General features: G+C 33.4%; 1 protein-coding gene across 2 annotated transcripts; it reads right to left on the bottom strand.

Moving 5' to 3' along the window:
- Positions 1–12,026: 12,026 nt before the first annotated feature.
- LOC124828162 (metal tolerance protein 9-like) lies at positions 12,027–18,679 on the bottom strand. Of its 2 annotated transcripts, none has more exons than XM_088098817.1 (6): positions 18,378–18,679; positions 14,205–14,329; positions 13,803–14,048; positions 13,519–13,599; positions 13,006–13,236; positions 12,027–12,479 (listed from the first exon to the last, which is right to left on the bottom strand). In XM_088098817.1, exons 1-6 carry the CDS (start codon positions 18,562–18,564, stop codon positions 12,135–12,137), a joined length of 1,215 nt encoding a protein of 404 aa, XP_087954943.1. In that variant the 5' UTR covers positions 18,565–18,679; the 3' UTR covers positions 12,027–12,134. The 2 variants fall into 2 exon arrangements, with proteins under 2 accessions (XP_087954943.1, XP_087954944.1); XM_088098818.1 differs by having other exon boundaries at positions 14,205–14,317; positions 18,378–18,675.
- Between the last annotated feature and the right edge of the window lie 3,364 nt (positions 18,680–22,043).

A 22,043-nucleotide genomic window follows, 5' to 3' on the forward strand; every position in this document is an offset into this window, starting at 1 on the left:
AAGTGGGGGCTAGTCGAAACTTATGGGTATCGGAAAACTAGGAGAAAGGGGTGGTGTAAAGGGGTTTTTGGATGAAAAGATGAAACTACGTTAATTTCTTGTACTGTGGTCGGTCATGTGTGAATATTTTGTATTGTATTATGTCAAGGATGTTGGAGTCTCGTGTAGAGATAGAAATTTGAGTATCATCATTCCTTTTACGTAAGGACTCGAGAAGGTTGGATGTCTCGCCCAAAAGGCTTCGGCTCATGTTAAGTATAGTACACTGGTGCATGTAGTGTCAGTGTATTTACTCGTTAGTCCTTGAGAAGTCGGGAGAGAGGTTTGAAGTTGTGATGGAAGATGACTCGAATCGCCCTGTTAGTGAGAACATGTTTCTTGTTAGTGAGAACAGGTCATGACGACACAATAAAAGGAAATAACATGAGTTCACGAATATGGTTTAGCTATGATGTTAATGTTGTGATGATTTATGGTTATATTATTATGAAATAAAATTATTGATGTATATTGTGTATTATGATCTTTCTTCTGATTGCTCACACATGTTGTGGTTGTGGTTTCCACTTACGATGATCGTACTTATACGGGAGTAGATGGTGTTACAGATAAGACTAGAGTGAAGTAGCTGACGAAAGTTGGGGTTGAAGCTTAAAGATTTATTATTGCTTTCTATTATTTAAAATTTTTCAGGCTTGGTTTTTCTTTTATGTAAAAGAGATATTCTAAATTTTTTTCGGGACGACATTATAGTTATGTTTTGCTTCCGCGTTTTCAATTGAATAAAGTTGACTATCATAAATATATGATTTATGAAATTGTTTCAAAAAATTTTATACCCATGAATTCCGGAAGGGGTGTTACATTTTTTGTATCAGAGTCAGGTTTTCGAAAAAAAATTGGGGCTTTGGGGAGTGAGTTCTACTAGTTTCACTGTGTAATTATGTTCTTTGTGAAAAAATTTTGCTTACATATTGTCCGTGAATAAAAAGGATGTCGAGACGGGCACGATCAGCTACTCTAGTAGATGCTAGAGCGAAACTAGCATAGGTTATAAGACAAATTGGCCAGATCATTCAAGGACAACAGGCACAACAGACGCGACAGGTAGAGCAAGCACCCACACCAAGAGTGGGCATGAATGACTTTCTGCGTCAGAATCTTGTTGATTTTAATGGCAAACTTGAAAAGATATTTGATGCAATTGAATGTACTGAGGGTCAGAAGTTGGTTTTTGTTGTCTATATGCTAGTAGGAGAGTCTGAGTACTGGTTGTAAGACCCGTATAAATAAAATAATTTCTTACCTTAAGTATTTTATTTTGTGGTATTATATAATAAATTGTATGAAAACCAATGTTGAGGAATATTTAAGGAAGGGAAGAAAATTAAATTAATATTGATTTCATAGTAAATTTCGAAAAAAGTTGATGTGAGTGTGCATGGGAGCCTGGTCTAGTGGTTGATGTGAATGTGCATGGGAGGGTGTGTGTGCTTGGTCTCAAGTTCAAACCCTCATAAGACCAAAAAGGCTCCTAGCTCTTTTTAATTACCACCTTGGCATGTGGGTCCCACTATGAGTTAAGAAAGATAGAAATTGAAGTGTTAAGATGAGTGTGGAAGTGGCTTCCAAAGCCTTATTTCACTTTGTTTTTCATGCATTAAATGATGAAAGAGAAGGGTGAATGTTATATTATTTTATTGATGTTGAGGAAAGCACTTTTACGTTAATGCTTCCATTAATTGATTCCAAGAGGGAGCATTTATTCTCATTTAATCTCTCATTGGGCCATTTCTTTTTTTTCCACTTTGCTTGGGTGGGCACATGTTTTTTGGGTACATGTTTTCTAGACTTAGGAGGCTTGTAAGTGACCTTAGGGAGGTTAAGACTTGGAGAATGGAAAAGAGATTTTGGAAAGCAATTAAGTTGGTGAGAGAAAGGAAGAGCCACCCTAACCTTGGAGTTTTTGGACGTCACTTGTAGGAGACCAAGAGGAGTGGAAGCTTGTTGTCTAGTGAGGAAAGAAACCTAAGAACCTTTGGAAGCTAGCTTGATATTGAGGTAAGGGGTTTAACTTGGGATATAACATAGTGTATGACGGACAGAAGGTAACAATATAATGTTGTTGCATGCTTTCTTTCTTGTGTGTTGGGATTAAAGTTAACATGTTGAGGCATGTACTTTTCTTTTGGATTTAAGTTTCATGTGTTGTTGCATGGAGAATGGGTATTCACATGTTCATTTTCGTTTTTCTACTATATGGGGTAGTTAATGGATTATACATGTTCATATTTTATGAAAAAGTGGTGTTGTTGTAATGAGTATACATGTTGGATGCATTGGGGTGTTGTTTGTGTATGAAAAAGTGTCATGGGTACACTTTAAAATCATGTATATTTTGTATATCTTGGTTCTTATTACCTTGCAAGAATTATATATTGTTGGGAGCACTTATCTACACTCTTTAACCAAGAGTGTGGGTAAGAGGGTATTGAGAATTTTCTTCCATTGTTGGAAGAGGAAAGAACGAGTTATGAGAATGAGAGGAGTGAAAGTGATGTTTGGTGAGTTGGGGTATATGTGTTTGATGAAAAACAGTGAAGAAGGATGGAGTTTTGATGTCTTGGGTAGAAGGAGAACATGATGGAAGAAGAATAGAAGTGGAAGATGGAGATGGGCATGGCTTGGTTGATGTAAAAGTGGCAAAGAAAAAGAAAGGTGCTGGAAGAGGACCAAAAAACCGTGAAGGAAGAAGCTTGGGATGGTCTTTGAAAGAGAGAGAAGAGTGAAATGAAAGAAGGTTAGTGTGTGAGGATGTTTGTACGTAAATGAGGTTGGGAGAGTGAAGAAAGAAGAAAATAAAAAATAAAATGTTAAGTGTAGTGTGTGAGTCGTGAGCTTTAATGTAGAAAGGAGAAACTGAAAGAATGGTGGGAAGATGGTTGACGTGAAATGAAGGAGGTGAATGTTGGTGTTGAAAAAAAAATGGAGAAGGGAAGAAAGTGGAGTGCTGCAACGTAAGTGGTGAAAGAAATTAAGAGAGGAAAACAAAGTGAAAGTGGTGTATTATATGGTGGGGTTGTGAGTGTTGGTAGATTGAATTGAAGAATAAAAAAAAAGTAAGGTGGTTGGCTGAAGAGGAGTGGTTACGTAACTTTGGTGTGAGGAAGAAATGGTTTGGTTTGAAAAGTCAAATAAAGTGGGAAGTGGGGTCCATGGTTTTATGAGAAAAGATGAGTGAATGAAATTTGTGTATTGTAAACAAAAGAGAAAAAGAAAGAAGTGAAAGGTTACGTAAATGGTGTTTGTGCATGGAATGAAGTGTGTAGCTTTTAGCATTTGAAAAGAGAGTGAAAGTGGTAGATATTGGGAGTGGGGGCCACGGTAATAGTGGGAAAAGGTGGGTGAAGTAGAGTTTTGTGTAAATGCATGGAAAAATAAAAGAGAAAGAGGGAAGGAAGAGAGTTTGGTTACCTAAAACGTGGTAAAAGGGGAGAGAGAAAGAGAGTTTCATAAGAAGTGAATGGTTTCATGTGGGACCTACTTGGAAGTGAGAGAAAATGCAATTTAATTGTTTTGGGGTCCACTTGAAAGTGTACATATAGAAGAGAGTGTGTTTAGAGTAAAAAGAGGGTGTATTAGAATTAGGTGTTTTCTTTGATGTTGGGTATTAATTAAAAAGTGGGGGTGCACTAGAAATGTTGTTCTAGTTGATGGAAGTGTGAAATTAGTAATTTCAGACGGGTGCGGTAGTAGGATAAATAATTAAATTAAGTTATTTAATTATTTGTTAGTCAATGAATTTAGTTGACTTTATATATGATGGTGATGGTTGTGATGGTAAAATTGTGAGAGCAAGCGTTCTGTCATTTCCTTAGAATTTTTGTTGAATCGATGGTGTTCGTATTGCGATACGATAGTGTGTTGAGTCTCTACGGAGACTGAGGTTCGAGTGTCACCCTTTCCTCTTGCGCGGGGACTAGAGAGGGTTGGATGTCTCACCCAATGACTTTGGCTCGTGTGAGTATAGTGCTCGGTGGGTGCGTCTAACCGAAGTTTTTACTCGTAATTCCTTGAGGAGTCGGGGAGATAGGTTTGAAGTTGCAATGGAAGATGGCTCGAATCGCCCTGTTTTGCGAAACAAGTTTGGTATGACAAAATTCAAGGAAACAATAGAAGCTCGTGTAAATGATTAAGTCGTGAGTTTAATATTGTGATGTATTGTAATATTGTGACTTTGATAGTCTGAGTGGTGATGATCTGAGTTATTAGTTGAATATTATGTTGTATTGTAAGGTTGTCACTAGGATAATCTAAGTTATGATATTTTGATATTAAAATTATATGCTATGTTAGGTTCTTCATTACTCACCCTTTCCTTTTGTGATTGTGGTTCTACCTACGATGATCGTACTTGTACGGGAGTAGATGGCGTTGCAGATGAGGCAGAGGTGAAGTAGCACGACGAGAGTTATGGGAATAACTATAGGGGACTCATCATGTTTTAAAGTAATTTTATGTCTTTGAATAATGAATTTGATATTTGTAAGGTTTTAACCTTATGTTGTAAGACACTTAGACTTTTGATAGTTTAGTTCCGGGATGTTAATTTTAAAAGAAAAAAAAACTGGCGTAAAATTTTGGGATTTTGTTATTTTCTAGTGGCACTCCGTAAGGGGTGTTACACTGGTGGCGTGGAATTCGAAGAGGAATGTATGCTAAGGGAGAGGTTGCTACCTGGGAAGACTTCAAAGATAGGTTCTTGGAGAGATACTTTCCAGTCAGTGCTAAGTAGGAACGAAAAGGCAATTTCTAGCATTATGCCAAGGAGGCATGACAGTACAAGAGTACAAGGAGAGATTTGAGTATCTGGCTCGTTTTTATACGCCGAATGTGATTGATGAATGGAAGTGTAGGAGGTTCGAGCAAGGATTTCGTCATCAGATACGAAAAGTTCTAGTCCATCTTAAAATAAATGATTTTTCGGGGTTGGTGGAGCAAGCTATGGTGGCCGAGAGACTAGACGAATCGGTGCGTGTGAGGAGAAATCAGAAGGGCTAACTCTAGAAAATTATTAATTTGAAGTTGGACTAAGGCTTTCAATATCGGATGATGAAATCTTTGCTCGAATCTCCTACACTTCCATTCATCAGTCATATTTTGTGTATAAAAACAAGCTAGATACTCGAATCTCTCCTTGTACTCTTGTATTGTCATACCTTCTTGGCGTAATGCTAGAAAAACTGCATTCCTAATCTTGCTTAGCACTGGCCGAAAAATATCTCTCTAAGAATCTATCTTTTAAGTCTTCCCAGGTAGCAACCTCTCCCCTAGCATCCATTCCTCTTTGTATTTCATGTCACCGGTACTTAGACTCTCTTGCTAGCATATAGACAGTAAAAACCAACTTCTGAACCTCGGTACATTGAATTGCATCAAATATCTTTTACGTTTGCAAATTCAATCATCTGTCTCATATGGAGTTGCTTTGCCATTAAAATCAACAAGATTGTGACGCAGAAAGTCATTCATGCCCACTCTTGGTGTGGGTGCTTGCTCTACCTGTCGCGTCTGTTGTGTCTGTTGTCCTTGAATGATCTGGCCAATTTGTCTTATAACCTATGCTAGTTCCGCTCTAACATCAACTAGAGTAGCTGATCGTGCCCGTCTCGACATCCTTTTTATTCACGGACAATATATAAGCAAAATTTTTTCACAAAGAACATAATTACACAGTGAAACTAGTCGAACTCACTCCCCAAAGCCCCAATTTTTTTTCGAAAACCTGACTCTGATACAAAAAATGTAACACCCCTTCAAAGACGAGTCAATAAGGTGGACCGAAAACAATTGATGAGTTGGTGTGATGAAAGCAAGGAGAACACCAACATTAAAGAAGGAACTTGAGCTTTATTAGGTCAAGCTAATGACGTTAAAAGAACGCTTACTAGGAGGCACCCCAGTGATTTGAGAACAATAATTTCGTTGAATTTGTTTATTTTGGTGATATAATTTAAAACTTTAGAACATTTTTTTATTTGGGTTTAGCATCTATTGATGGATGCTAGGTGATTGAGTATCTACTGAAGGATACCATGTTTATACACACCTTAGGGTTAGGCTCGTGACGTTAAAGAAGCGCTATCTGGGAGACAACCCAGTTGTTTGAATTATTTTGTTTGTTTGAGTGTATCCATGTTCTAGTTGCATTATAGGATGCTACTTGTTGAATGTTTGAGTGATGTGAGAGATTAAATGCATTGATTGAGTGATAGTATGTGAAGTGAGTGGAAAAAGCATGAAAGTTGAAAAATTGAGAGTTGAAGTGAGTGAATATTTTTTGAACACTTAAGGGCAAGCAAGAAAAGGGGAGAAAAGAAGTCGCGTTTACCACTCAGCGTTGGTGTTGTGCGCGACCTCTGCAAGTTGGCCCATTAGACATTTTGCTTACCATAGGTCTCGCCCTAGCCGCCCCTTTCACTCTTCACTCTTTCTAGCCACTCCAAAACACTCTCAAAAGGGTTTCTCTCCACTTTCTCCTTCATCCTCCTTTACAAAACCCTTTCTCCACCCATTTTGCATCATCCTTTCTAGCCAAGTCTGGGGTTTTGTTGATAGCACTATTGTTAGGGCTTGATTTCTTCAATTTCATTGGGCATTCTTCACACATTGAGCATCTCCAACCAAGTAAGTGCATGCATTTTACATTCTAGGTCATTTGAAGTATGATTTTGATTGAATGTTTTGGTTCAAGCATGATTTTTGAAGAAGTTTGGTATTTATGCATGATTTGTTGAAAGAACCACTGTTTGGACCGATTAAAATGCTTGATTGATGATTGGAACTATGGAAAATGCGTGTGGGTTGTGTTGAAGGCCAGCCAAGGCCATTTTTGAAAAACTATACTGACTGGCACTAAGGGCCCACATTGAGCGTTATTTTGCAGATTTGGTTTTTCTGGTTTCTGGCTTTTGTGATTGTCTGGTTGTATGTTTTTTATGCAGGTGACGCTGAGGGCTCCTGTTTTGCCCTCAGCGGTGATGAGAAGAATGGTTTTGGATTGTTTTGATGGTTTATATACTAATGCTTGATAATGCCTCTTGTGGTTTTGTGAATTGTTGTTGATGCAGGGATGACTTCATCATCAAGGAAGAGAGTGAAAACCCTGGGAAACAAGACAAAGGATCCAGAAAGGTTCTATTCAATAAGTTCCTTTCTAATAAGCATGAGCGACACTTCAACATAGTCCAAGACCGAAGGCTCTTAATGGAGAGAAAGGTGAGGTGGATTACATCCTTGGCTACACAATTTGGAGAAGAAGTAGAAAGAAGAGGATGGGAGAAAATAATTGCTTATCCTAAACCAACAAACATAGCAGTGGTCAAGGAATTTTACACTAATGCAAGACCCTTTGGCAATACTCACATAGAGAGTTATATGAGCTATGTGAGGGGAAAGATCATTCGGTATGACCCTAAGACTATTAACATGTTTATGCATGTTGAGTGGGATGGTGAGTAACTTTTGATGATGTGGAGAGGACATTATGTGTACTTGGAGGACGTTTCCAGAGGAACAGGAATGATGTGTCTGTTCATATTAAGAGATCATAGTTGACTACCTTGTCAAAATACTGGATGGCATTCACCCATGCCAATATTCAGCCGTGTTCTCATGTGTTTGATATTACTGTTCACAGGGCTATCTTCTTGTATTGTGTGATGAAAGGGCTTAATATTAACATTGGACAGACATTGGACAGGTCATAGCAAATGAGATTCAGACTTGTGCTAGTTCTGTGAATAACAAAGCACCTCTAGGGCATCCATCTTTGATTACACATCTGTGTGAGATACTAGGGTGAATACTTCTACACCACTGATGTAGTGACCAAGGAAGGAGATTGATGCTTCCTATTACAACCAGTATTGCCTGGTAGATGAGGCGGCTCAGTAGGTGCCACCACCACATCCTCCTAGAGTTCATAGGAGGGTACCACCACCAGCACAAGAACCACCTCAAGATGCATAGCCTTTTCAGATGAGGGATATGTATATGTCCCTGATGGAGTCTAGGATGCAGGCATTGCATAGAGGACAGGTGGCCACTGCAGAGATAATTATAGGGTTGTATGATACACCCCCTAGCTGGCAGTGGACTATGGATGAATTCAACACTATGGTGGGATGGCCAGAGGATCAGGCACAGGCTAGTGGAGCTGGAGCAGTTGGAGCTTCAGCTATGGAAGATGATGATGAAGATGATGATTATGAAGATGGAGAAGAATAAGAGGAAGATGATGATGAGGAGGAGGATTCAGATTGATGATGATAACATTTACTAATGAATGTTATTTGCATTAGAACATAATGTTTCTTATCTTTGTCTTATGAACATTATTTTGCTTCGGTTTTTAGAATAGGTGTGATGTACTCAATTCGAAACCTATATCTGATGTGGTGGTTTGATATTGATTTGTGTGTGATGAGTATTGCTTGATGATGCTTTGATATTGATTGATGTTGAGATGTTGCACAAGATGTTTGATATACAGGTGATTGTTCACAAACTTGTGAACAGATGCATGATGTTATGATTGTGGTTATGATGCTAATCAGGATGTATATGTGGTGTATGTCAAACATGAATTAACTTATGTGAGGTTTTGAACTCCAGAGTATTTGTTTGAGTGAATGTTTTTCTTTTGAAAGCATGAATGATATTGCCCATATTTCCATGATTGAACTAGTTGCTTACTTATGTCGCATGATCAAGGCCATTTTTTATTACCTTTTTTCTTAGCCAATGCATGATTTGTAGCCAAATTAAAAAGAGCATGAAGTGTTCTACCCTTTTTGAACCTCGAGCCTTAAACAGATCCCTTGTGAAAATATTTACCTTGAGTTAAGATGAGAATTATTGTGTGGTATTGATAAAGGTTCAAGTTTGGGGTTGATTGGGGTAATTGAAAAGGAAAATAATAAAAATCATTGAGCTAAGTGTTGAGCACACATGAAAAAGAGAAAAGAAAATAAAATGCAAAGAAAGAAAAGCTCAATGCAAAAAGGGGAAAGTTGGGGATGAGTGAGATTGGTTGCTCATAGAGAGATTGAACTTGAATGATGAAATTATGAATGACTCTCTTAACTCAAGGATTTTGTGATCTTGAAAGACCAATTTTTCTTCTTAGCTCAACCATGTTACGAGCCATAGAAAGTCCTTGTGATGAATATGATTGATTATGGTAAATGAAAGGCAATTTTGTTCTATGTGACATTGGGATAGTAGAGTGAAGGAGTGACTTCTATATATACTTTTGTGATTGACTGAAACACTTTGTCTGGTGAGGAAGAGTTCCATGAATACATGATTACATTTGTGCTTAGTTAATTGATCATTCATGAAGATAGCATCTATTGGATATTATGTGATTGTGTGAACATCATGATGAGTGATTTTAATCAAAGCATGTGCGCATCTTGACTGAATTCTATGTAATGAGTTGATTTGAGTAATTACTTGTCGTGGAAGAAATAGTTTTTGAATGTGTTGAACCATTGCATTGATTGGTGGAAGATTGAGTTATATCTTGTTTGCTTGAGGACAAGCAAAGTTCTAAGTTTGGGGTTGTGATAACGGTCAAAAAACCGTTATTTTTATATTTAATTATGATAATAAAAACACCCTTTATGACTTAGAAACTAGCTTGAAATCATGTTTTTGCTTCAGTTGTGAGAATAAGAGAGTTGGATTATGCTTGTTTTTCCTTGTTTTGACAAGAACTAAGATGAATTGGATGAAGAAGTTGAAGTAGCAAGGAGCTGGAGTCATGAAAGGCTGGAAAGTGGCACAAAGAAGAACCATTGTTTCACGCCTGGGCGCCACCGCTGAGCGCCATTCTGGAAGTGCAACCACTGTTTCACGCCTGGGCGCCACCACTGAGCGCCAACTTAGATCTGGAAGCATTGTTTCACGCTTGGGCGCCACCGCTGAGCGCTAGTTTGAGTTAGACAACATTGTTTCACGCTTGAGCGCCACAGTTGAGGGTCAAAAGAGTGCTGCAACTACCGCTGAGCGCCATTTTGGGATGCTGAGCGCTGACGACATGAGCTTGGGCTATTTTTCTATATTTTTCAGAAACTATTTAAAGTTTTGGACGTTCTAGGGTTCATATCTTTGGACATAAAGAGGCGAAATTACACTCCTGTCACCCCTCGGAGGCGGATTTTGGATGCGGAAGCTTTGATCTTCAACTTTTAGGGTTCTATCTTTCATTCTTTTCATTATTTTCATCTATTTTCACCATGTCTATGGTGAACTAAACCTCCATTGTTGTTGGAGAAACGATGTAATCCTTTGAAACTCTCATGTATTGAATTGATTCTTATTATAAAATGTTTTTCTTCATTATTTGTTAGGGTTTTTCCTCTTTACTCTATGCATGCTTTGTTTAACTCATTCAATTGCATGATCTTTGATTTTGTCACTATGGACACATGAGAAAATATAGAACTGGGGGAATTCTCCCAAAAGCAATATTACCTAGACATAGGGATAAGAGGGTTGGTTGCCTTTACGCTTCTATGCGAATGTAATGCATGATTAATTGCTAGGGAGACAAGACATTGTGAACTAGTAATTAGGAGCAGGCTTTCTTCATCGAGACATCGGGTTTAAGGTAAATTAGAAAGTGGCATTAACATTAATGAAGAAGATGAATTCATAAATACATGAGAGTGGATAGGATAAGTCGGAAACTCCAACAACATAATCATTCATTATTTTATATCAATCACCTTTGCATCTTTCAATCCAATTGATCAAAACTTGCATGCATATTTATTTTTCGCAATACAAACACAATGATTTTGTTTAAAAGTCCTAATTAATCAAGAAACCATATGAAAGTTTAGACTGTGAGTCTCTAGGGAAACGATACTTGGTCTTACCAATTATTATTACTTTATAAAATTCGGTACACTTGTCAAAGTGTTAACAGTAGGCCAAACAGATATCCCACATCCATTTTGGCCTTCGCAGGCTTTGTTCGAAATTTGGATCTACGCTCCTTCACGTTCCTCCATACCAGAGATCAACAATAATGGAAGCAATGAAACTCAAAAGGAAAATGGGGAATAGACAAATGAAGGAAAAAGAACGAAAAAGAAGAAGAAATGAGAGGAAGTGAAATGGAAATGGAAAAGAGAGAAATTCATTAGAGATGGGTGGGGGTGCAGCTGGGCACAACAAAAATGAGTAAAAATAGGGTTTTCAAATTAATAAAAAAATCCTAAATTGTAAAAGTAAAAATGTTTTAACCTAAGGATAGAATTAGAATTAAAAGAATTTGGAGAGGTGGAGGAAGCATGGTGTGGTGGTGGAGGGAGCAACACTCTTCATCCATTGGTGTCTTGGCCCTCTGGAAGGCAATGGTCAAGCCCAATTTTATTTTTTTGTCATTGGTGTCTCGGCCCTCTGGAAGGCAATGGTCGAGCCCAATTTTTTATTTTTCAGCCATTGGTGTCTTGGCCCTCTAGAGGCAATGGTTAAGTCCAATTTTATTTTTCTGTTATTGACATCTCGACCCTCTGGAAGGCAATGGTCGAGCCTAACTTTATTTTTCAACCATTGGTGTCTTCGGCCTCTAGAAGGCAATGGTCAAATCCAATTTTATTTTTCTGCTATTGGCGTCTCCGGGCTCTGGAAGACAATGGTCGAACCCAATTTTATTTTTCAGCCATTGATGTCTTGGCACTCTAGAAGGCAATGGTGAAGCCCAATTTTATTATATCAAGCATAATTAATATATTTATCATAAATTAGTTAAATTAACATTGTTATAATAAATATATTAATTTAGTCTTGTCATAATTTTAACCTCTTTTCTATTTTTATATATAATATTAATATTCCAATGACATTCGATAATATTGGTAACATGAACGAGTACATCTAAATTAAATTATTGAATTTGTAACTTTGAATTTAGTATTCTTAAAAGATGTTTGGAGAGAAAATATACTTAATTCATTCTAAGAAAAGTAATTATGAAAATTAAATTAACCCTATGAAAAAATGATATTAGCCACACATTAAAACCAACCCTTTTACTAGTGATTTAGTTTGGCATATAGTTATACCATCATCTTATGTTCAGGTCTGTGAGTAAACTCAAAATCAATGTGAACAAAGGCTCTTTCAACTTGAGGAAGTTGCTCCAATTTTTCCTGCAATGTCTCACCAATGTTGTGTGCTTGACAGAGAGGCATATCTTCTGGCAACACTATGTCCACTTCAACAAAGTAATGAGCACCAAAGGTGTATGCTCTCACAGTGTCTATGTTCTTAACCTCTTCATGGTGATTCCATATCAGATATGTCAACTTTGCCAGAAAATCAGGTGGTGCTGTTCTTCCAATAAGAGACCACACATTCTCAATCACTGTCTTTGCCCATGTGCTAATTGTGTACACAGCTATCTGCATTGGATATTCAGGATAGCATACCAGGTCATCAGTTGCTTTATTTTACATTTATAGTAACAAAACAATCATGCAACACAAGAATCATGTTATGAATGTTAGAGATTTCATATCGACTAAAATAAGACTAATTTACACTGTATAAAGGAACTTCAAACCTCATTTTACAAACCAATGAGTTAAACTTAAATTTTACCTTTTAAGATAAAATTAGAATCCTCTAAAGTCTATCATAATAAAATTTGTTATTTGTTGGCATATTCTATTTCACTACTCATTAATATTTAGTTCACACTGGATATATATATATATATATATATATATATGTGTGTGTGTCAGTATGTAAAAATGTTACCGATTCTCTCATGTTAAAATTTCATGTCAAATTTTTAGAATTTGGGTTCTTTTCTTTGTGCATAAAATTGGAAAATTTGAGTTAGTCATTGAGGAAAATTTGATCTTTTTCTCTCATTCAGAAACATTGAACATGAGAATATCCACTTTGTCAGAGTTATGAACTCACAATAATAGCTCCCATTGGATCAATCCACCAAGAGTACTTCACAGCAAGCACAGCAGCAACTAATCCAACTGAGTTAGTGATAACATCAAAAAAATGATCTTGTGCATAGGCTCTGACAATTTCGTTCTTAAACCTTCGACAGTAGATCATGAGTACGAACTTCACTACAGTAACAGATGCCATAATACCGATCATCCATTTCAACTCTTGGGAATCCATTTCAGGCTTAGACTGTAAGATAAAGAATGAAGCAAGAAATTAAAAATTGATGAACTGATAACAAAATTTATGAAGCAGAATACTCAACTTTGCTACACTTAACACATCACATGAAAGACTAGAATCCAAAAAGTTTTCCTTATTCATCTGTTTCTTACTTTGTCCATTCCTACAATCACTTTATACTAACTCATTGGCTTGCTTCTAAGTTGTGTGGTCTGCATGAAATGTTGAAGGAGTGCAACCATAAAACCACAATTTTGAAAGAAAAAGTGAACTTATGATTTCAAGTACCTTCGTAATGATTTGTCTGCCAGACTCAATCAGAATCTGCAATCCCAAGGTTGCCATCACAGATGCAAAAACAATGATACCCTGCACAAATACAGAACCTTAATAAAAACGAATGTCTTCCAACAATGCAATGATTCTGAAGACACTCATCCAATTGTTGTCATTCATTCTCATGATCTATTCTAGACTAAATTTGAAGACTTGTCAGTGTTGTTTTTCTTGACCTTTTTGATTTTTATTCATGGTGAGACTTTGAACTTATACTTAGATTCCGAAGAACTTACCACCGGTTGCATCCTTTTCTTTCCAATGGGGTAGTGATACTGGTTTGGGTTTCTCATGGCATAGGCAGTGAACCACAATATGAAGCCAGACAAGAGATCTAAGAGAGAATCCATGGTGGAAGCAATGACTGCTAATGATTTGCTCTGAATGGAAGTGTAAACCTTTGCTGCAAATAGCACCAAGTTAGCAGCATTCGACACATTCACTGCCAGTCTCTCACTTCTTGCTAATTGCTTCATTTCATCCTGACAAAAACAAAAAATAACCAATTTTTAAATTACCCTTTGAAATTTAAAGGAACGGTAACATTTTATCATGTAACAAAATGAGAAATTGTAAAAAACTATGATGCATGTAGTATACACATTTGATAAGTGAATGGTGTTGAGAGAATAATCAACCTCAGTGAGACTTCCAGGGAAATAACCCGTTTCAGTCATCGAATCCATGTCATTATACCCTTCAAGGAGCTTCTCCTGTTTCTTGTAGTATTCTGCAACCTTGCGTTCCTTTTCTGAAACAAAAGCTAACTATAATATTACTTGGAAGCAAACCACCTCAGAAATAAAGTTGAATTATAGACTGCTGACAAACTGAGAATCTAACTATAAGTTCTACATTGAATAAAAAAAAATTAATATCATATAAAAGTATATAAAGATATCATAAATTAGATTGGAAGTAACGTGAATTTCTTACGTAGATTGAACACATATCTCATTATTTGTCTTTTTAATAAACCTCTTTTCATAAACGCATGATCATCATGTTACAATTTACCTTCTAGAGTCTAATATTACACTTCTCTCTTTTACCATTCTTTGTTTGCGTAGTGAATTTGATTAAGTAAATTACTTCAAGAAGGTTTTGTTCCAATAAATTAAATAATTTAACATTTCTAATTAAAGAATTGAAATAAAAATTAATTTAAATATATTTTTCTTTGACAAGTTAATACCCAACATAATCAAAATTTGTTAACAATACATAACCGTTACTATTAAGTATTTTAACAAATTCAGAGGGTTTTTTGTCCTCTTTAAGACCAGTGATTTTTGTTTCTTCTTCTTCTTAACATTTTAAGTAGAGCTGTTAAAATGGATCACAACCCGCGGGTCAACCTGGTCCACCACGGGTTTGAGCCAGGTTGGGTTTAAAAAAATTGTATTTTTTTTAGTGGGTCAGATTTAAACCCGGCTCATTTAAACCCGGCTCATGCAGGTTGAACCCATGGTGGACCGGGTTGGCCCACCAAACCTACATACCTAATTTTATTTTATTTTATAAAAAAATATTTATTATTTTGTTTTTGTTTGAAAAAATTATTTAAGTTCTTTATTTTCAAAATTAATTAAACATCCATGTTGGGAGTGAAATTTGTTTAGATTTGAATTATAGAAAGTTTGTAATTTTTTTTATTTAAAAAAAATTGTAATTAAGTGACCCAGTGAGCCAACCCGTTTATCCACCAACCTGTGGTGGGTCGGGTCAGGTTCAAATTTTTTTGACTTGCTAATAAATGAGCAGGATTGGATTGGTTCACTAAGTGACCAACCCGTAGTGGACCGGATCGGATCGGGCCGGGTGACCCGTTTTGACAGCTATAATTTTAAGGATTCTTTTATCCTACTACGGGTCATGTCATGTTTTGGAAGACTAAAAGCAAAAATATTATATTTCGTAAGGACTATAAAGAAAACAGCAGAAAGTTTTAGTGCTTAAAACGTGTTTTTTTTTTCAAACTGCTGGCTAAGGGTTACAACAAAAATAGGGCTATTATTTTCTGCACCTGAGATTTACTAACTGCACCCCTACAATAACGAGGAAAATACTCAAATACCCTATACAGAGGAAAAGAAAGCGAAAATGCGAAAAGGTTCTTGTTCCGATAAGCGTTTTTTTTTCAGAATGTATTTCATGGTGTTCCGAAAACCTCGTTTCTAGAAGGTATTATATGTGTTATAAAAATTTATTCAGAAAAACTTATTCCAAACAAACATTTCATATATTCTGGAAATTTTAATTTAGAAATTTTATTCTAAAAAATTTATTTCAAAAATTCTATTCCAGAAATCTAGTTTCGGAAATTTTATTCTGTAAATTCCGGAAAGATTTCAAAACATGTAATCTGAAATTCACTTTTACGGAGCATAAAATGCTCATTTTGAAAATTTGAGGGGATACACGGAGAAATTGAAAGAATGCTGGAATAAAAGTTCAAAAATAGGTGGTGGAAAAACAATGAAAAGATCACAAGCCCAAATAATGTTATTTTTTAAAATTAAACTAGAAAAAAAAAGATTTTTCTATATACTTAACATACTTATAGATTGTCTCAGATGTTATTATTTTAATATTTTTTTTTCACATGGTTCAAAATAAATGTTTTTTTAAAAAATTGTTGGTTCAAATAAAACTAAATTCAGATTTTTAAAATAAAAGAAAATAAAAATGTATTAGATTTGATAAGTAAAGTTCTACCAAAAATCTTAATTATTGACAAAAATAGTTAAATATTTTTCATAACTAGGCTTTGAGAAACTTTGTACGCCCAGAGAGGAAACACTTGTCACTATATTTTATTAGTATAAATTTTTATATTATAAAAATAAATTTTATATTTAACATAACCTCATAAAATTAATTTATAAAATAAGATTTATACTTATTAAAAACATATGTTATAATTTAATTATATTTTTAATTAATATTTTTTAACTCACGTGAAATCTCTAACAAAACAAATTAAAATGCAGAGAAAGATGCCTAGTATATCCTCTCAGTATCTAGGAATCACTTTATAACCTATCTTTTTCAAAAAGGAGAAAATAAATACTTCACCAACATAATCATAAAAACAATAAAAGAGAATATAATAAAAAGAAAAATTTTACTTATATATGCCAAGATTCCTCCCTCACTACAAACAATAAAACACGTAATTAAACAAAATTAAATCAACCCATTACTCCAAAAACAAAAGATGATGAGATGGAAAAAATAAATAAAATTTTCATATATATTTTAGAAACAATTGTGATCACACACTGTCTCATCATAGTTCTATTTTTTATTTTTATTTTTTGTTTTAAATGTGCGTGGATGAGAAAAATAGATGTTAAATTATTTCAGTTACTTAATTTATAATTGTATCAAAACAAAAAAAATAATGACTATAACCAATATTTTGTGATTACTTAGGATACATAATCTAATTAGACAGATTCTCCTAGACTTTTTTGTGTTTTTAAACATTAAAAATATATTGATATTAATATATTAAAATAAATTTAATATAATTTAAAACATAAAGTTAGTATTCGTCAATGCATTTTGAAGATAAAACAGAATAGTAATTCAGCAAAATCTAGTAAAGAATCCAAAATCCATTAGAAGTACTTGATCTATATCACATGACAAACTTTATAAAAGTACACATTTAATAAATGTATATAAAACTAAATTTTTATAAATATAATCTAACTCTGAAAATTTACTAATATCTTAAATAACGCATATTTTTGTAAAAGAAATAATGGGATGGTGTATAGTTATTATTTATATGATATACACACAAGTAGACAATATGGTTTGATTTTTATTGTCAATTAATTAGTTTTTCAAAATATACTCTTATTTTAATAAACTTTTATTGAAATTAACTTTATATATCTCAATTACTTAAAAGATAAATTATTTTTTTCTAAAAGTTAAGATAAATGATAACGAAATAACTAATGTAAACAAATGGCATACCTTTTTCAAAACAAATTCAAAACAAGTATTTAAACTTTATTATTTTTCTAATTTGTTACAAATACATTAGTATCTCAGGATAATTTTAATTATTAATTTTGAATAAAATTTATGATTTTACACTTTTTATATTGACATACTCACTCTCTCTCTCTCTTCTTTCTTTTCTTGGGTTGTGCAATACTTTGAATTTCCTTTTTAAAATTTTCCAGGTTATAAATAACTTCTTAAATACACAACTAATGTGTTTATTTTCATTTTTAGGAAAGTTTGATTTTAAATTATCCATCCAAAACTCAATTTTGAATCTAAAAACTTATTTGGAATTTTATAATCCAACTTCATAAAAAGTCAGTTCTAGAAATCCTACAATAAAATAAATCGAGCGGATGTAAACCGACTCGATGACTGTTTAGTTAAAATATTTTACTTTTTAATTGATAAAATAAAAATATTACTTAAATGATATTAGATTGGAGTTGGGTATTTTTAATAAAAGTTCACTTTAATATCTATAAACACAATTTTAACTTTTAAATTATAAACTTTGAAAATAATCACTTTGTATAAAATTCAAAAAGTAAAAATTTAAAATTACACTCAGATAAAAATAATAATAATATTTCACAATATTTTTTTCGATAATATTTTAATATTATTTACTCGTAAAAATATCATTTAAAAAAAAAAGTCTTCAGAGTATCGTTATAAAAAAAAAAAAGAAACCAACCACTGGCATTCAGGTTTAATAATCTTCACTTAAAACTCCATGAGATAAAATTAGACAGACGAAGAAGAAAGAGAGAGAAATGTCTTACTGGGATTCCGAAAAAGACGGTGAAAAGTGAAGTAAGTTGGGCTATCACGGTGCTCATGGCTGTGACTTTGGCGTGGCAACTGAAACTCCTTCACATTCAGTCTCCACGGCAGTGATGGCAAGTCTCCGGAGGCCTCCTCCGTCAGGAGCTGTTCGCCTCCGCCGTGTCTTCTGCCACTCTCCGACATCACTGTATTTGTTTTTTTTTTCAAATCAACTATTTGTACACTAAATAATGAAGTTTCCTTGTTATATAAAGGGACATCTACGAGGGTGGTGGAATATATGTTATTTGCATCGCTTTTATAATGGTTCGAGTGGAGTTTACACGTGGCACCATTTTGGGGATATTTTTAGGGTTTGGATAGAATGATTTTGCTCAAAAGGTTGCACGATCGCATGATATTGAATATGGAGTCCAACTGTGTAGTGTACAACAGTAAGAAAGATGATTGTTTCGCTCATACAAAAGGAAAACACTTTATTTAGTTGGAGATTTTTTGTGTTAATATTTACGATAAAATATATTTTTATTTTTAATATTCGAATATCATTACATTGGTACTGTAATCGTATTAATAGCAATAATTATATTAGATTTGAAAAAGACGTTATTGTTGAGGCATCCGACAAGAAAAAGTTGAACAAAAAGAAAAATATTTGAATTATTATTTATAAAGAGACTACATTATCTCTATTTAAATAATATAAAAATTATATAAAAATTAAATTAATAATTTATTTTTTTATTAGACTGACACATCTTTTAAATATTAATCATGACAGTTTAATAAAAGAGACAATATTGACTCCAATTAATAAAATTTTGACTTAATTAAGTCAAAACTAAATATATAAATTTAAATTAAATAAATATCTAAATATAAAAATTAAATTATTAATTAAACATAAAAATGTTAAAGAATTATTTTCATTTGATTTTATATTATTAACCATAATCATGACTAATAATTTTAAGATTTAACATAATATAATTAAATGAAGTGTAGTTTTAATGTTTTATATTTTATTAAAGTTATTAAAGTTTGGCTTCTCTTCCCCCTCACACATACAATACTAATTTTACAAGTAAACAAAGTCACAACCATGACATAATATTATATGTTTTATTTAATTATATGTTTTTATGACGTTTTACTTTAAATTATTTTTTACTTGTATATATTTAACCATTTGATTAATTTCCTCAAAAAAAATTATTGATATTCATCAATGTTTGTTAACACTTTTAATTCAAATTGATAATTTGCAAAATTATTTTCTTATTCTATTATTGTTGTATAGAAATATTAAACTATTTATATTTTTTGTTTTAAATTTGTTTGTTCAAATAGAATATATACATATTTGTAAATATTTTCTACTTATATATGTATAATCAATATAATCCATGGTTTCAAAGCGTGTATATGAAAAAGAAAGATGTATATATATTTGAAGAGTTGGTAAATATAATTTTATATTTGAAAAGAAAAGTAATTCTTTGAAACTTTTTTCTCTCTTATTTCCACTTTACAACTCATTATAATAATATAATAATGTATGTTAAAATTTTAAGTTAAAAAGTAAAATAAATATAATTAAAATATGTATTATATTGAGTGAATGTATTTTATTTGGTAGGTGTAAAATATCACCACCCATTTAAAAAATATCATTATTATAATGGCGAAGAGATGTGACACTTCTCATATGTTAGGTCATGCTTATAGTTTTTTTTTATCCTAACCATTTTTAACTTGTTTTATTTTTAAAATTGATTTGTGAACTTCGTGAACACCTAAACAAAGTTATAATAACACTTAAGAGTGACATGGAGCAACTATGTAATTTACTCGCGTTAAAGAACATTTTAGATAACCCTCTTCGTGTGCATTTATAAAATAAAAAAGTTAAAATTAGTTTTTCATCAACCAAAAGTAGTTTATATATTAATTAGTTTATAAAAAAATTCTATATATTTTTCTATTTTGAAGTTATACATAACTTAATTTTTTTATATATAAATTTAATAGAAAAATTCCTCCCAACATATTCTATACTAAATGAAATTAAGTGTATAATAATTTTTCGTCACAATTTGGTTTTTGAAAAATATTTAAAGAATGAAAAAAATGAGTATTTAAACTTTATTTAATTTTAATTTTTAAACTATACTTAAGCATAATAACAATATTAATAATTTATGAATTGGGTTAGGTTGAGTGTGAATGGATAAGATTTAAATTTTTATGATTGTTGATGTTTATATATTTAATGAAAAATATAAAGTTGGTGGTCGCAAATGCAATATAGTGGAATGGTGAATGAGCAATGTCTCTCTATCCATCCACTAAGTGGCTTAAAGCCATAAGAGATATCCACTAAGACTAAAGTGTGTTCAAATTTGTGTGCGAAAACTCATTCAATATCTTCTTCAAATTTTTGGTGAAAATTAATATAATAATTCAAATTAAAGTGGGTTTAAAGAGTACATTATGCGAAAAAGACGAAAGGGAGCGGATAAGGATGACTTATTTTATATTAACTTGTTTAATTTTAGTTATTAATATGAGATGATCAACTAAAGAAGAAAACAAAAACTCAAAGGAAGAACCAAAGAGTAAAAAATCTCTTATAAACAAAATTATCATTTAAACACTTCAGAATACAAAATGTAAAGATTGAGAAAAGAAGTCAACTTTGGGGAGTGGACACGTGGCATCAGAGGATAGGATGAAACATTATTAATAAAATAACTTATGTATAGAAACGTGGAATTCAAAGTTCCTTTCTATTTCCTGAGCAACCCAAACCTCACTCCTCAAACCTTTCTTCTTTTCTTGCTTCTGCCTTCTCTCTTCAATCTCTTCTCACTAAGCCATCGGATTGTTGATCAAGTGGTGTTCGAACGTTCCCAGCATAGAGGGCTCCGTTTTGAACTGATCACTTTCTTCCTTCTCACCGGTAAGTAGTTCTTCCTTTCTCCTCCATTGCCTTGGAACCTAGGGCATGCAACTCTACTGGTTGCATGTAACTAGAAACGCTTTTCTTCAAATCTCTGTCAATTTCTAGCTCTAAGAGTTGTTTTCTACCATCAATGTGGTGGTTTGTAGGGTTTTGTTGGGCCCTTGCTGTGTGAGGTACTATAGAGAAGTGTTCTTGTAAGCTGGGCAGTTCAACTCTGAGGTAAGGGGAGTTAGTTGTTTGTTTAAATCTGTTTTATAAATATGCATGCATATTGAATGTTGAACGGGTGTGTTGTTTTGGACTGCATTTTGGTTTTAATCTTATTGGATGTTATGGACTAAAACGTGCAGTTGATGAAACTGTAATGGCTTGCTTGTGAATTGAATTGGATGAACTTAGTTACTGTAAATTGAACATGTAGGAAGTGTTTGGGGGTAAGATTTTTGTTGTAGTATTAATTAGATGGACAGTTTAGCAATTAGGAAGTATTTTTTAGGTCATTTGAGAGAAAGTGGGATAGTGATTCTGAGCATATGAGGTATAGAGTGTTTTTGGAGGGTTAAGACAGTTTAAATAGGTCCAATGTGGCTTGCTAGGAACATAAAATTGATTTAGAACATGTTAAAAATGGTAGAATTGGATTTGAGCCCCTAAGTTGAGGAAATTAGTGTTTTAAGAAGGAATTTGGGTCTTAATC

This window comes from Vigna umbellata, chromosome 9, assembly GCF_029865625.1.
Source record: "Vigna umbellata cultivar VRB3 chromosome 9, Vumbellata_1.0, whole genome shotgun sequence".
In the NCBI taxonomy this organism is placed as follows: Eukaryota; Viridiplantae; Streptophyta; class Magnoliopsida; order Fabales; family Fabaceae; genus Vigna; species Vigna umbellata.